At 31.3% G+C, this 14603-nt stretch overlaps 2 protein-coding genes across 3 annotated transcripts in view; one reads left to right on the plus strand and one right to left on the minus strand.

Annotated features, from left to right (window-relative positions):
* LOC118645134 overlaps positions 1 to 14603 on the plus strand; it is a 198243-nt gene that overhangs the window by 108541 nt on the left and 75099 nt on the right. The window lies entirely within an intron of this gene.
* On the minus strand, positions 361 to 11171 carry LOC118645136 (probable cytochrome P450 305a1). 2 transcript variants are annotated; one of them, XM_036285632.1, is made up of 3 exons: positions 10212 to 11171; positions 1732 to 1968; positions 361 to 674 (listed from the first exon to the last, which is right to left on the minus strand). In XM_036285632.1, exons 2-3 carry the CDS (start codon positions 1814 to 1816, stop codon positions 376 to 378), a joined length of 384 nt encoding a protein of 127 aa, XP_036141525.1. In that variant the 5' UTR covers positions 1817 to 1968; positions 10212 to 11171; the 3' UTR covers positions 361 to 375. The 2 variants fall into 2 exon arrangements, with proteins under 2 accessions (XP_036141525.1, XP_036141526.1); XM_036285633.1 differs by lacking the exon at positions 10212 to 11171 and having other exon boundaries at positions 1732 to 2417.

Below are 14603 nucleotides of genomic sequence, written 5' to 3' on the forward strand. Positions count from 1 at the left end.
AATATGTCTCTTATTATGATCTACAATATAACATATTAAAGATTCATTAAAATCAAAGAAAGATTCCATGAAAGTTTCCTTGTAAAAGTTATTTAAAATATAAAAAAAAGATTTTATTTAATTTTATATATATAATAACTCTTATAAGATCTCACATAACTCATACAGAGGTCATAAAATTACTTATAAAGATTTATAAGAATTTTCAACAAGGGCGAGATGTAATAAATGCACTTACGCTTAGATAAATAATGTAAAATATAAAAATCTAATCTTTCTTTCTTATTCGATAAAAAATATTGACATTGATTTTTTTGAATACAATTTGTTATATGTGTTATTGAAATATAAAAAAATGTATAAGTCGATTTTCAATCAAAGATTTAGTATTCGATGAATTTCGATTGAGAATTCGTTACCTTTTTTCATTCCCAGATTTCGTAGCTTCGTAAACTCATTAAAAGGACGCCCGTCGTACATTTCGTTAACGCAGATTTGTTGCACGAGCTTGCTATCCGAAACAGCGATCGTATACATAGTACCTAGTTGCAAACCTATGACGCCACTGTTATACATTTTACTGAGTTCCATAAGAGCCAAATATTTTGCACCGAGTTTTTTCTCTAATCTTTTTACGTAAAACAGATTTCCAATAATCGGCCAACAAAAGGGACTTGAAATTAAATTACGGGTTTTTGAATGTAGAAATTATATAAGATATTTAATGATTGCAAGGTATCTTAAAATATTCTCCTTCTGTTCATACGATACTAATTGTTGCAAAAAATTTTTCAAAGAAATATAGTCAATCAGAGATCAAATAACCACCTGTCATGCGGTCACTAACATTACGTTTGGGTGACTGCATTAGTGATTTAACAGATTTACAAACGTGTGGCTGTTTAAACCTAATCTCCGATTGACCGGCTTTAAGCTTTGTGATATATATCTCAAAGTTTCATTCTACAATGAAGATTTAAATTTGAAGCTGTAACTTAATTGAGTATTCTTGTAATAGGTGGATCTGTAATAGGTGTAGTAAGCCTTAAGTCGTAAAGAATTGATCAATTATATTCGTTTATTTTTCTTACATTCAATTGTGATTGAATTTTTACGGCTTAAAACTTATTACACCTATTGTAAATTCGGTCTTATGAAAATCAACTGTGATTGGTCAACTTTTTACGATTTAATCTTCATTGTAGACCATGACAAAAACTACTTTTTGAAATAAAAACAAATAACTTTTATTTAATTTTTTTGAGAATTTTATTTTATTACAGTATTTTAATTGATGAATTTTAAGAGTTCTCTTTCTTCTCCCCCTCTTTGTGTGTGTGTATGGGGGGGGGCGCATTTTGTTATTAGATATATTTTTAACATTATATTTACATGTATGTTAGAATTATTTTAATAGATTACGTATATTTTAAGTATAATAGTAGTAACAAAACTTATTGTCACCAGTGGTAATTAAACAATTAAGAATAACGGATTTGTAATCAATCAAACTGGCATTGATTTATTTAAAATCTACAAAGTTTCAGCCTTTTATTGGGTCCTTACCAAGTAAAAAACTCTATGCTCTAGAATTACAACATTAACAGTGTCAAAAGTACAGAAATTTTAGGTCATATAAAGTAATATTGTATTGCAGTCAAAAATATAACAGTGATTGTTGGTGATAAGTCAGAGTGACACTCAGTGAAAAAATTAAAGAAATTAAATTACCTGGTGGTAATTGATTTGATTTCTGACGCAACGCGAAAGCAATGAGAAGAATGGTTAAGAGCACCAGAGTCACGATCACAATCATCGTGTTTCGTTTTTTCCTTTATTGTCCCAAGTACGTATTTTCCAAAATAAAATTGTTGCGTTCCGTTCGGCTGGTTCGGTGATGAGTTTCAAGAAGTAGAAATCTTGAATCGATCTTGATATTGATTCGTCTAATCAATAATGTCCACGTGTCTAGTTTGATTAAATATAGCGTTAATTTTTAATAAGATTTGTTTGTATGACTTTACTTATGTTCTAACTTATTTGCCTTCAAGTATACTTGATAAAATGTGATAGCTTAAGCATTGCGCAGACCTGCGTGTGTCGTCATTTTCCTGTAAAATACCAGATAAGTGCAAGGATATATGTGCAATGAGCAACAACTCTGACATTTGCTTCACATAATATTAATCATGGACACATATCTTTGCAATTATCTGCAGGAATTATCACAATCTCTCCTTTTGCAGGACTTGTTAAAATCTCTGCATATATTATATTATTCTTTAAATTTGTTATAATTAATCTTGTTCCATTACACAGTCCTTTTTTGTATTTAAATTTCTTATAAGTATTATTGTTGCACTGACTTTTATTTTTAGTCTATGTACTGGCATTCCTGAAGATGTCAATGAGTTTAGAAATTCACACGGATAATTTATTTGATCCTTTTCATCATCACTTATAATAGTGTCTATTAATAGATATTCCTTTTTTTCACCTTCCATTTTTTCTAGGATTTCGTCATTTATTTTGAATGTATCCTCATTTTTTGGACACAAAATCGCTCGATCATGATTTTTTCTTATCCATTCCTTCGTGATTCTTTTATTAAAAATTTCCTTAAAGATTCTTTTGTTAGAAAATCCTTCGAAATTTCAATTGTATCTAAATGTAATCCTTTTATATTTATTAATTTTCCTTCTACAAGTTGTATCAACCAATTTACAAATTCTTCTTCTTTCGCTGTTCTCATGTTTTGCTTTAATTCCATTTTAGTTATTTTCTTCCATAATAGATTATATTTTACTGTTGTTCCTATTATTGCTGTTTGGTTTGCATTAGGCACTACTGGTACATTTTGTTGAAAATCTCCTGCAAATAAAATTACTTTCCCTCCAAATGGTTTTTCATTTCTCATTAATATTGTTTTTATATTAAATCATATTTTTAAAAAACCTTGTTTTAGGAAATTGAAGAGAGAAAAACCATGATTTAATAGATCCAAAATAGTTATAATTTACCTTTCGAAAAGTCTTTGACTGATCTTTCTCGCTGATCAAATATTCCCTTCTCTTCAAATTGTTCTATTTCATTAACAATAAAATAATTAATATCATATATAATCAATTAAAAAGGATTGTTCTTTCTCGCTGATCATAAAATTAAATCCCAATCAAATTGTTCTATTTTCTAAATTGTACTACTTTTAAATAAATATAATTCAACTTTTTGGATAAAGTTCCAAATAGGTCAAACCCCCGATTTTTTTTCAACTACGTATTCTTACGTATTTTAGCGTGCTGATTACGAAAATGATAGCAAAAATTGGCGCAAATTTGATTTTCATGGCGGAAACCATGAAAAAACTATAAAAATCACGATTTTTTCCATTTATCTCCGTAAATAATAGAAATATCAAAAAATACTTCAAATAAAAGTTGTATATCTCATCAAAATATGTTTCGCACTGTATCCGTTTGTTACTGTGTCCGTTTGTTACTGTATCCGTTTCACTCAGCCTGCTGTGTCCGTTTATTACTGTGTGCATCTGGGACTCATTCTTTCTGTTCAGGGTTTGTGACTCTACGCGTAGCGAGGTCCACTCACACTCCCTCCTTCCCTCCGTTTATAAAGCGGAACAGCTTAAGTGAATTTCTTGATCATGCAGATTTGATTTGTGTTGGATAAGTTATACGAAGTTTTAAACATTTAACGTCGTCTTTCTCAAAAACTATTGTCTTTATAACAAAAATTAATAGGATATAAAATATGTATTTTAATGAGGTATACAACTTTTATTTCAAGTATTTTTCGAAATTTTTATTATTTACGAAAATAAATGGAAAAAAACGTTATTTTTATGGTTTTTTCATGATTTCCGCCATGAAAATCAAATTTGCGCCAATTTTCACTATCATTTTCGTAATCAGCACGCCAAAATATGTAAGAATTTATGGTTGAAAAAAATCAGGGGTCCGACCTATTCGGAACTTCAGCCAACTTTTTTAATATTACTACTTTTCAATAAATCTAGTTTATCTTTTTTAATGTCCTGTATTTGACTATTAAAAACATTTTTCTCAAATTCTTTTTTATTTAAATTTTCCATACTTCTAAAATTAAGTGACACAGATACAAATAAAAATTGAATAATATACTGACATTAAAAAACTGAAACTATCTTCCGCTCAATATTGTCATTTATTTATTTATATTCTCGTATTAATAACATTTCAAAATTAAAGCCAATATCACACAGGCACACATAAAGACGTACATTTGACCACAAAAAAGTACGATAAATAATAACATAGCGTCCCGCGAAAAACTCGAACAAAAAATTTAACGGGGAAGGCTGCTATAGGTTTGGATTATTCATATACAGATTGTTTAAAAAAAAAAAGAGTAGCCGATCATTTATGAAATAACCTGTATATGGAAAATCCAAGCAGATAGCGGCAAAAACCGTAAAAAGTGGAAAATTTTAAGACCTGTGGTATGAGGATCGGATCACAAATGACGGAGTATTCCCCGGACATGCAGACGTCCGCGAATTATATACATATATGATGACGATGATGATGGTGACTATTTTTTAGAGAAAATAAAGGACAGGCCTAAAAATTTTTAAGCTTTGTTCCTTTATATTTAAAAACCATTTCGTTATTGTTAGGAATGCGCATTTTCTTGCAAAATTTTCTTGCAAAGTATAATGAAATATTGCGCAGTTTTCTAACAATTTGATATACGACTGTGTTGAAACAAATTCTTAGTTTAAATCTGAAATAAAGTTAAAAAAAAGTAAATATACATCTAATCTCTTTGAAATGTTTTCAAAATACTATAGTTATATTTATATTATGTATTTATATTTATATTATATAAGTCGTTTTAAAATTATCGAAGTTTTTGTAATAAGATGTCTAGCAATAAAGGCAAGATCCATTGTTGAGTCAGTCAATGAAGGAAAAATTAGCCAATAGAGGCAAGATATATTGTTGATCCAGCCAATAAAAGCAAAATCATCACCGATTAATTTATCCAATAAAGGTAAAATCCATTGTTGATCCAGTCAATGGAGACAAGATCTGTTGTTGAAAAATTGAAGGTGACCTTTGTTTGATCTTGGCGACATAATCGAAGATTAAACTAATAAAAAGAGTAAATAGATATTTTTAAGCCCTACAACTTTTACAACTCAAATAATGTTTTTCTACAATTATATTTCTCGAGGTATTTCGCCGAACCAGAACTTTTTGCAAACTCTGTATATATGTATATTGAGTACCTCCAGATAGTCAAGATTCTGCGATTCAAAATAACAATAAAAATAATGCAAAAAAGGAGTAAGAGTAAACGTAAGAAAATGGCATCCAAAAGTTTTTTTATTTCATATTTTTTTCCTATTTTTTTTTAATTGTTCACATTTTCCCTACTAATATCTTAATTTTCATTGTTATTTTCCAAATTTACGACTCAAAATACATAACAATATGTAACATTTTCTTGTTTGTATAAATAATGGTTTTCAAATTTTCAATTTTGTATACCCCTCCTTTGTCAGTTGTTTCCATAAAAATTTAATCATTATTACAATGTTATTATAGACATTGGAATATTAATTAGAAAATATATGGACATTTTAATTGAAAGAAAATTTCTCACAATATTATTAACATAAAGAACAAATTTGAGTTAAAAAAAATTAATTTTAAAGACTAGCTACCAGAAAGCATCTTTACAGTAAAGAATGTATAGTCACCGCGAATATGATGTAATGTGACAAATGCATATACATCAAATGCCGAGTCATATGTACATACAATGTCTTACGTCAAATGTACGAGCCTGTGGTACGGACGGAGACCGAAAAATATACTCAAACAAAAAATAAAAGAATAAAAAAGAAGTACCAAAACTCCGATCCAAAATAATAGAATCGAATGGGATATAGTTAGTACAGTCACTATATTAATAATAAATAAAATATTTTTTAGTCTACTTTTGATATAAAAAAACAAAGCACACTGAAGCTAGGATAAAAATAAAATTATACTTTTAGATATAATAGAACTCAACATGCATTGCACTCGGATAGGAAAGAATGTAGAAAAATTTTAACTTTTAAGTTAATTTTTATTTTAATTTTAAATGTAATGTATGATATATTGTGTCATAAATGTAATTTTAAAAATTATTAATTACAAATTTAATTTATGCAACATGTAAAGCAATTTAAAAAAATTAATGTTAGACATAAATGCTTGCATAATTGTAATATAACAGAGAATTATTTTAGCGCAATTATTGCTAAATATATTTTAGAAAATAATTTTATAATTATTATAGAAATTATTTTAAAACAAAAGAAAAATATTACAGTATGTACAATTATTATTCAAATATTTTTAAATAAAAATTTCACAAATTTGAACATATATGATACATAATACTATTTCAATATCATTTGTAAATATTTTATAATCATAAAATTCCTTTCCCTCATGGAATGATGGGAGATCTAGGTTCGAATCCCGGCTAAGGTACTTTTTTTCGCAATAAATTTATTTACAGTTTTTCGGGGAAAGGGGGATTTTAAGATGCTCCTGAGCATCAGTATTTAGCTTAGTAACTGTATTATAAGTCTGGCGAAATTCCCAAGAAGCTTAATTACTTAATAAAAAGAGGCAAAGATTAATTACACCATTTAAAACAAACTTTATATATAACAACTTGTATATAAAATTTATTGTAATCAATGTGATTATAATAATGCTGTATACATTGGGAAGACCAGCGAAACGTCAAAACGCGTATGAAAGAACATCAACGTGATATTAAAAAACAAGTTAATATTCTGTTATCAGTCAGTATAGAATTAGTTAAGGGCATAATTTTAATTGGTCAAAACCAGGAATATTATATAAAGAAGTCGTAACACGTAAACGCGAGATTGTGGAAACATTTTTTATTAAAAAACACAATTATATACAATTAATTTACAAACAGACAGTGAGAATTTGACCAATATTTATGACAGACTTATTAAATCCACGTAGTTTGTTATGTTATTTATTTTATTTTAACGCATTTGACTTTGTTTTCGTTGACTGTTGTCGTTGTGATTATATCTCATTATCTTTTGTACCGTTATTAGTTCAACATCTTACCATGCATATATTATGTTTCTGATATTATTTGACAATTTATATAATTTTTATGACACACATTATGTAAATATTATTATTAGTTTATATGATATTGTGACACTTTCTTATATTACATAGTTTGTTATCCAGTCTTTTAAATAATACATCTGAACATATTTCATAGGCTCTAATGCGTTTAATGTAAAGTTCTTAAAATTGCACTTGAAAAGGACCCAAACTTGAGGTCAAAACGTAGTGCTCATATTGAAAATACATCTGGCCAGTTACAGTAAAAAAATTAAATTGTTTTATTTCTGTTAATTTTGTTTAAATTCAATTTCAATTTACATACAAATAGAAAATTGTAAAATATATTTTCACACTTTACGTCTTTGTATTTGCATATGTATTGAACAAACATTTGTGTCGCAAAATATATAAAATTGTATTTTATGTATTATTACCGTCAACTCATACATGCAAAGTGAAAATTTTTAAATGCATGTCCATGCTTCTGCTTCGCGTTAGACTTTGAGCAATCTGTACAACGTACACTTGCTTTTGTTCATTCTCTTACCTGGAGCTAGAATTTTCACCATATGTACGCGTATGTATTTTATTAAAATATCCTAATCACGCCTATCAGATCATACGAATTTAACCACAAGCAAATAAAAATTTATTAAATTATCCTTATTTTCTTTATATAAAAATTTAAATTTTTTAAATTATCTATGACATAAATGGCAATAATTTATAGCAATATTGGTGATACGGGACTATAAACATGCAGATTATATGTTCATGATGGTATTTGGTCTTGACAGCAGACTTTGTGCAAGATTTATCTTTTCAAGTTTAGTTGTATAGTACATGTGTACTGATTTAAGCAAGCTACGTGTGTGTGTGTGTGTGTGTGTGTGTGTGTGTGTGTGTGTGTGTGTGTGTGTGTGTGTGTGTGTGTGTGTGTGTGTGTGTGTGTGTGTGTGTCCATTTGCATATCCATGTATGAGTGTTCTTGGTGGAAATATTTTTACAATTTTTTACGCAAAAAAATACGAACACTACATTTTTTTATGATATATTTACAACTTCGCACTTTAAGCGTGGTCTACAATACATGGAGTGAGCGTGGAGTAAGAAGTAACAGTAGGTGTAAGAACGTAAGCGAAAAAATTAATTTTATTTCCTACTTCTACTACATATTTTACGCTTACGCTCGGTCAATTAGACCGCAGAAATGGCTGCGAACAGTACAAACAATGCTGTTAGTTCATAAAATCGTAGAAAATTATATGGCAAATCGTTACTTTTCGCTACTCTTTTCCTTATTCTACAGTTTACTCCATATATTATAGACTACGCTTCATATTTACGTCACTTTTATGTCGAACAACACGATTTGAGTCATGCTTGTAATTTTTCATAAATTCACGTAGAAAATTGTGATTTTCTACAGTGGAATTTATGAAAAATTACAAACATCTATAAAAACTATAGTTTTTTTGCGATATTATTTTTCGCAATAAATTAATTTCCAGTTTTTTTTTGGAGAAGGGGGATTTTAAGATGCTCAGCATCAAAATTTAACTTAATAACTGTGTTGTAAGTCTAACAAAACCTGTTGGCGCGTAGTTCAAATAAAGCTAAGAAATTAAATTTAATAGAAAAAATTATATTTTTCACGAAGATCTGATGCAGACCGTTATGCCCGAATCACACTAGCGATTGGCGATTGCATCTGTGTTTGCGTTTGTGTCTACGATTGCCTCTTGATCAATCAGAAGACAGCTGCTGACGATTATGATTAGCAATTCTTATTTAGCCGTCCATCTATTGGTCAAGAAACAATCATAGACGCAAACGTGAATGCAGACGCAATCACCAATTGCTAGTGTGATTCGGGCATTAGGCAATCTACAATTCATTGATATGTTTAAACATATAATGGTCGGAAAAATTGATGTATTCAGGGAGGAGTCTGATTTAGAAGTCCGAAAAATGCATAATTTATAGAAATTTTTTTAAGTATGTAAAATAAAAGCAATTATTGTTAAACTTTTTGGATATATTACTGTATTTAAGTACAAAAAAAATTTTTTAGCGTAGAAATATAGCCGTTAAGCTAACGAAAAAAAAAGATGCTTGTAGCATCTCGCTATCCATTGTGTACATTCTAGAGAGCGTAAATTTTGGCTGAAACAAACAACGCAATGTTTTTTATTAATCTCACATAATTTTTTTCTATATATACCTCGGACGTCGGCGGCTTCGATAACCGACTACTCAGCCCTGAAAATTGATGGAGGGGGAAGTTCGGTATGGGCGGATGGAATCGGGAAGGCGAGAGAATTGCCAAAAATGTAAAATTATTTAAAACAATGAAAATTAACAGTTATATTTCCGAGTTCGAAGAAATATCGTAATTATGTGCACATGTTCGAGCGGCGAATATAATCCGCGTACAACGAGTCGATGCTCGCTCGAGTTAAATTTGTTCAGGACGGAAACGATTATCTAACGCACAACGTAATATACAAGGCAATTCTTCAGCTTGTCTTAAATTTTTCCGGACGTAAGTAAATCGTCGTCGAACTCTCGGTGTGAGAGCGATCGCAAAGGATGGCCGGGACACATACGGTGCTCTGCTGCTCGCGCGGCACATTCTGAGCTCGTGCTCTTCCGTTAACAAGCTTGCCCCGTGGGGAACGTACGCAATAATTAATAATCGCTCGCAAACGATACGGTAAGTAACCGTGGACCAACACCTGGACGAAATCGAATGTGAAATAATACAAGATATTCCGCGACGTAAATTGACGAAGTGACTTGGCTGCGGTGTAGGCGCGCGCGTGCAACGAAACTCGAACGGAAAACAAAAAACTCGGATTCACACGTGCAGACGTGATCGGGCGAGGCGACGAGATTACAAAGGACTCGGAATACTAACGACTCTCAGGTCTGGCAAAATCCAGACAATATCCAGACAAATTCGCGGTCGGTCCGCGACTCGCCCGATCGCGAAATCGGCGACTTTACAATTTTATGCGACGTTTGTCTCACCAGTGCTGCTCCTCGCTTGCCTCCTCGGAATCTCAGCTCGGCCCCTGCGTCCTCTCACAATACCGTTCGCTTTTGTTCGGGATCTCGCTCGAAGCACTTCCGCAGCCGAAGTGAGGATCGATCGCCGATCCTGTGAGAAGTGCGGGGGGCCATGCCGCGACGCGCCCCACTTTGCCTAAGTGGATCGTACCCTTATTGGTCGCAATCCTGCGGTCTAATTCGCGTGCGGTGTATTACGCACGCTGTCGCACTCACAAATCCTAGGTGCGGGACTTAAATCTCCGTGTCCTTTGTGGCCAAATTCCTTGCAGTTTTTCCGACGACGGCTCTGTTCCCCTTGAGCGGTCGCATCCTCATTCTTCGGGATGCCGTTCCCGGTTCTCTATTCGTTGCTCTGCGAGAAATATCTCCTGCCTCCGCTTTCCTCATCGGGATTTGCGGAGAGCTCGTTCGGACGCCGTCCCGTTTCTACGACATTATAAGGTGTCTCCTCGGATTCTGTAATACAATTCCGCAGCAACATCGACATTTTCACAATGGACAGTAAATTTAAAGTAAAAGGCCGGTATAATAGGACCTGCGTGCCCCCGCTCTTAATATAAAAGGGTCTCGTCGATCTCACGGCGGCAGCTCGCTCTTCTTCGCTGTTCCGACGCTCTTCAGGCGTCTTCCGGCGGGACGAGGCGTCAAAAGAGACGAATGACAATCTACAGCTGTCACGTCTCATGTTATATGATGAAAATGTTATACAGAGTGATTCAAAATAACTATATGTCCTTGCATAGACGTATTCTTAGTAATATTCTGAGTCAACTTTTTCTTTCGCAAAAAATTATCCAGAGCTTAGATTTCTAGATATAATAAGAAATAGTTTACGTATCCTGAATCGGATACAAGAGGTAAGCAGGGGTGGCACAACTCACCGCTGCTCGCAGGCACCACGAGGCGTCTGCTGCGCTCAATAATCGATAATCATCTCAATTATCTTTAACGATGGTATTTAGTATTTTGAATCACCCGAATATTATGTAATAAAGGAAGAAATGAATAGGTGACAAAGAGAGAGAGAGAGAGAGAGAGGGGGGAGAGAACTTGTTTGAACCTGTTTACGCACGTACCATCCTGCAATCAATTAATTGTTCTCACGATCCATCCTTTAGTTTATCGGATTAAAAGTCTTTTTTTCTTTCTTCTTACATTTTATCACTTCCCAGCAAACACAGAACATAGCAGCAACATTGCGGCAATGTTATAACATTGTAGCAACATCACAGCAATATTACAACATTGCCGCAATGTTACTGCAATGTTCTGTGTTTGCTGGGTTCACTCATTTACACACACACACACACACACACACACATTCACACACGCACACACACTCTGTTCACTCACTTGACCGAATTTATTTACACATCAAAAAAATAGTACAAAACATTTAACTATTAAACATTACTAATCACTCGGCACGTCAAAATTATTCGAAGAAAGAAACGCGTATTTACTCGACGAACACACAACGCGTGTTTACTAGTTACTCGATGTCAGCTGACATCGAGCTCAGCTAAGCAAGCAGACAACTGACTTTATTGGTTATTGTGTGGTAACACTGTCGAATATGTGTCTGGAAACGCGGCAACTTAACAATAAAAATATTGATTAATATGATTTACTATTATAATTTGTTGAAGAATATGTTGGAAATGCATACACGGAGACCTGGAGAGCAAAAAATTTGACATTCTAGCAATCAATTTGAATATTCTACGTAATTATTTAGATGATAGAAAATTAATTTTAAATCTGTATTAAAGATTTGTGTTAAAGATAATTGAGATGATTATCGATTATTGAGCGCAGCAGACGCCTCGCAGTGCTCGTGATGCCCGCGAGCAGCGGTGAGTTGTGCCACCCCTGCTTACCTCTTGCATCCGATTCAGGATACGTAAACTATTTCTTATTATATCTAGAAATCTAAGCTTTGGATAATTTTTTGCGAAAGAAAAAATTGACTCAGAATATTACTAAGAATACGTCTATGCAAGGACATATAGTTATTTTGAATCACCCTGTATATGTATATAGTTATTCATAAAATAATTACTAATATATAATTATAAAAAAGTTAGTATTACAATAATTTTTCTTTATTATTTGTGACAAGTAATTTTAATTGCTCAAATTTTTAATTAATTTTTATTTAGATAATAAATATTCATGCATATAATTTTATTTGCAATTTATTTGTTTATTTCAAGATTTTATTAAAAAACTTTAATAAGTAAAATTAAATATTAGGTTAATATTATAAGAAAATATATTAAAACACTTATACAACTAACTACATCCGGTCATGAAAATATTCGCACAATTGTAAAAACTTATAAATATTTTTTGCAACTTACTATAATTTATTTTATTATATAACTATAAATTTTTACAATTTTTGTTTTGTAGGAGGTTTTAATTTGTTGTAAAAAATTTTTTATAAAAATGCATAAAAATTTTAAAAATATTTTTACCAGATGAATGACACATATAATTAAAATATTTTTGAAATTTTTGACATTTGGCAAAGTGTAAGATACTTATATCTTAATGAACACCCAAATAGCACTGGATGTTCCAAGGACGTCCATTTTAAGTCCAATTCAGGTCCACATGTCTATGGACATAAAATGGACATTTATAAGATGTCCATTATTTGAATCAAAATGTTCTATTCAGAACGTCTTATGCTGGATATCTGATTTATGTCCGCACTTGCATCTTACTTTTATATAATTTATCTTAATTTTTATTATATAATCTAAAAAAAATATTGTAAATTATATATATATTATTTACATAGTTCTAATTAACATTAATTTATAAATAATAATAAATTACATTGTTTTTATTTTTCAAAAGGTTTATTTTAATTGTTCTACTTTTAGATATAATATGAAATAATATAAAATAATACTTATTATTTTTTATTTATTATTAACACTCAATTATTGGTATTTTTTAAAATGTTTGTTATAATACATTATTGTTTCTTTTTCGTTTTTTATCGTTTTTTTTCGTTTCTTTTTCTTTTTTATTATCGTTTCTTTTTCTTTCCTTTTCTTTTTTTGTTTTTTTTCCCCCGTTTCTTTTTCCGACCAAAAGAGGGACATAGCAATTGGTCTGGGTCAAACGCTGTCTCTGTCTAACCAGTAGCATAATGGGCGCTAGACAAAAAAGAAATTGATCCGGACCATGTCTCCTCTTTGTTTTCTGCGGGACACTTTTCAAGAGCTTGTTACAGGAAATGCACAGTCCATGCTTTATGTCGATAATTTTTACAAAATGTGGATTAACCCACTATTGCAGCAAGCCCTTTAATTGAAAAAGGCCCAAAAGAAATAATCAAATCATAATAGGTTCAAAATTTGGTTTATTTCGGACTTTCTATGAATGTCCGAAATTGTGACAAACGTATATCCCATGGACGTCCATTAAAGGACTTTCTATGAACGTACAAAGTTGTGCCAAACGTATATCCTATGGACGTCCATCGAATGTCCGACGGACCTTATTTGGACTCTTAATGGACGTCCAAATGTCCAGAAGCGGATATCCATTGGACATACAGTGGATGTCCTTGTGCTATCTGGGCAGCGAATTCCATTGGATTCTTCCCATAATAATATTTATTTCACGATTATCTTTGCTATCTTGTATCAAGAACATTTTACATTAAAAATTAAACTGTAGCCACGGACGAAAAAATACTTTAAAGAATTGTATCATGAATAATATAAATACTATAACAATTTGATGAAAAACAGAAGTAAAAAATTTTTTTGTTTTTTATTGCTTATCATAGTTTAATATGAAATTTTTCTCGTGTAATCGTCTGCAAAATGTCAGCAAAATGTTTGTAAAATACTTTTGTTAATCTATGTTCTCTAATATAGTGAAATTAAGCTTAAATTCTTTAAAGAATACAGCTATGTAGGTATCCCGATAGCTAAAGAGGCTGATTATGCACAGAAGCTGTTGTAAAAACCTAATAGAAAGGCAACAGATTTTAAACAGATTTATAATACATATATGATGATATCAGCAATTGCTGCCAAAAATGTGACAAAACCTGTTGACATTCTGTGCAACAAACTGACAGCAGAAATCGAACAGAATCTGCTGACAGAGTAGCCAATCTAATGTCAGATTGGCAGCAAAAAGTGAACAGGATTTGCGCGAACTGGCATACACAGTAAAAAATTTTGTGTTAAATTTAACACATTTCACATGTCCCAAATCATCTACTCAAACTTTTATATTAATTTAACATATTAAGCATATGTTAAATAACAATATATTATGATATATTTTAACGTAAAAATAAAGGTAAATTTTATAATT

The sequence above is a fragment of the Monomorium pharaonis genome, chromosome 4, assembly GCF_013373865.1.
Source record: "Monomorium pharaonis isolate MP-MQ-018 chromosome 4, ASM1337386v2, whole genome shotgun sequence".
NCBI classification, from domain to species: domain Eukaryota; kingdom Metazoa; phylum Arthropoda; class Insecta; order Hymenoptera; family Formicidae; genus Monomorium; species Monomorium pharaonis.

Excerpts from the sequence above, each read along its gene's own strand:
- LOC118645136 (XM_036285632.1), bottom strand. The coding sequence starts at position 1,816 with ATGATTGTGATCGTGACTCTGGTGCTCTTAACCATTCTTCTCATTGCT. Across the intron at positions 675-1,731 it reads ATCAAATCAATTACCACCAG|GTCCCTTTTGTTGGCCGATT; the intron begins GTAATTTAATTT and ends ATTTAATTTCAA.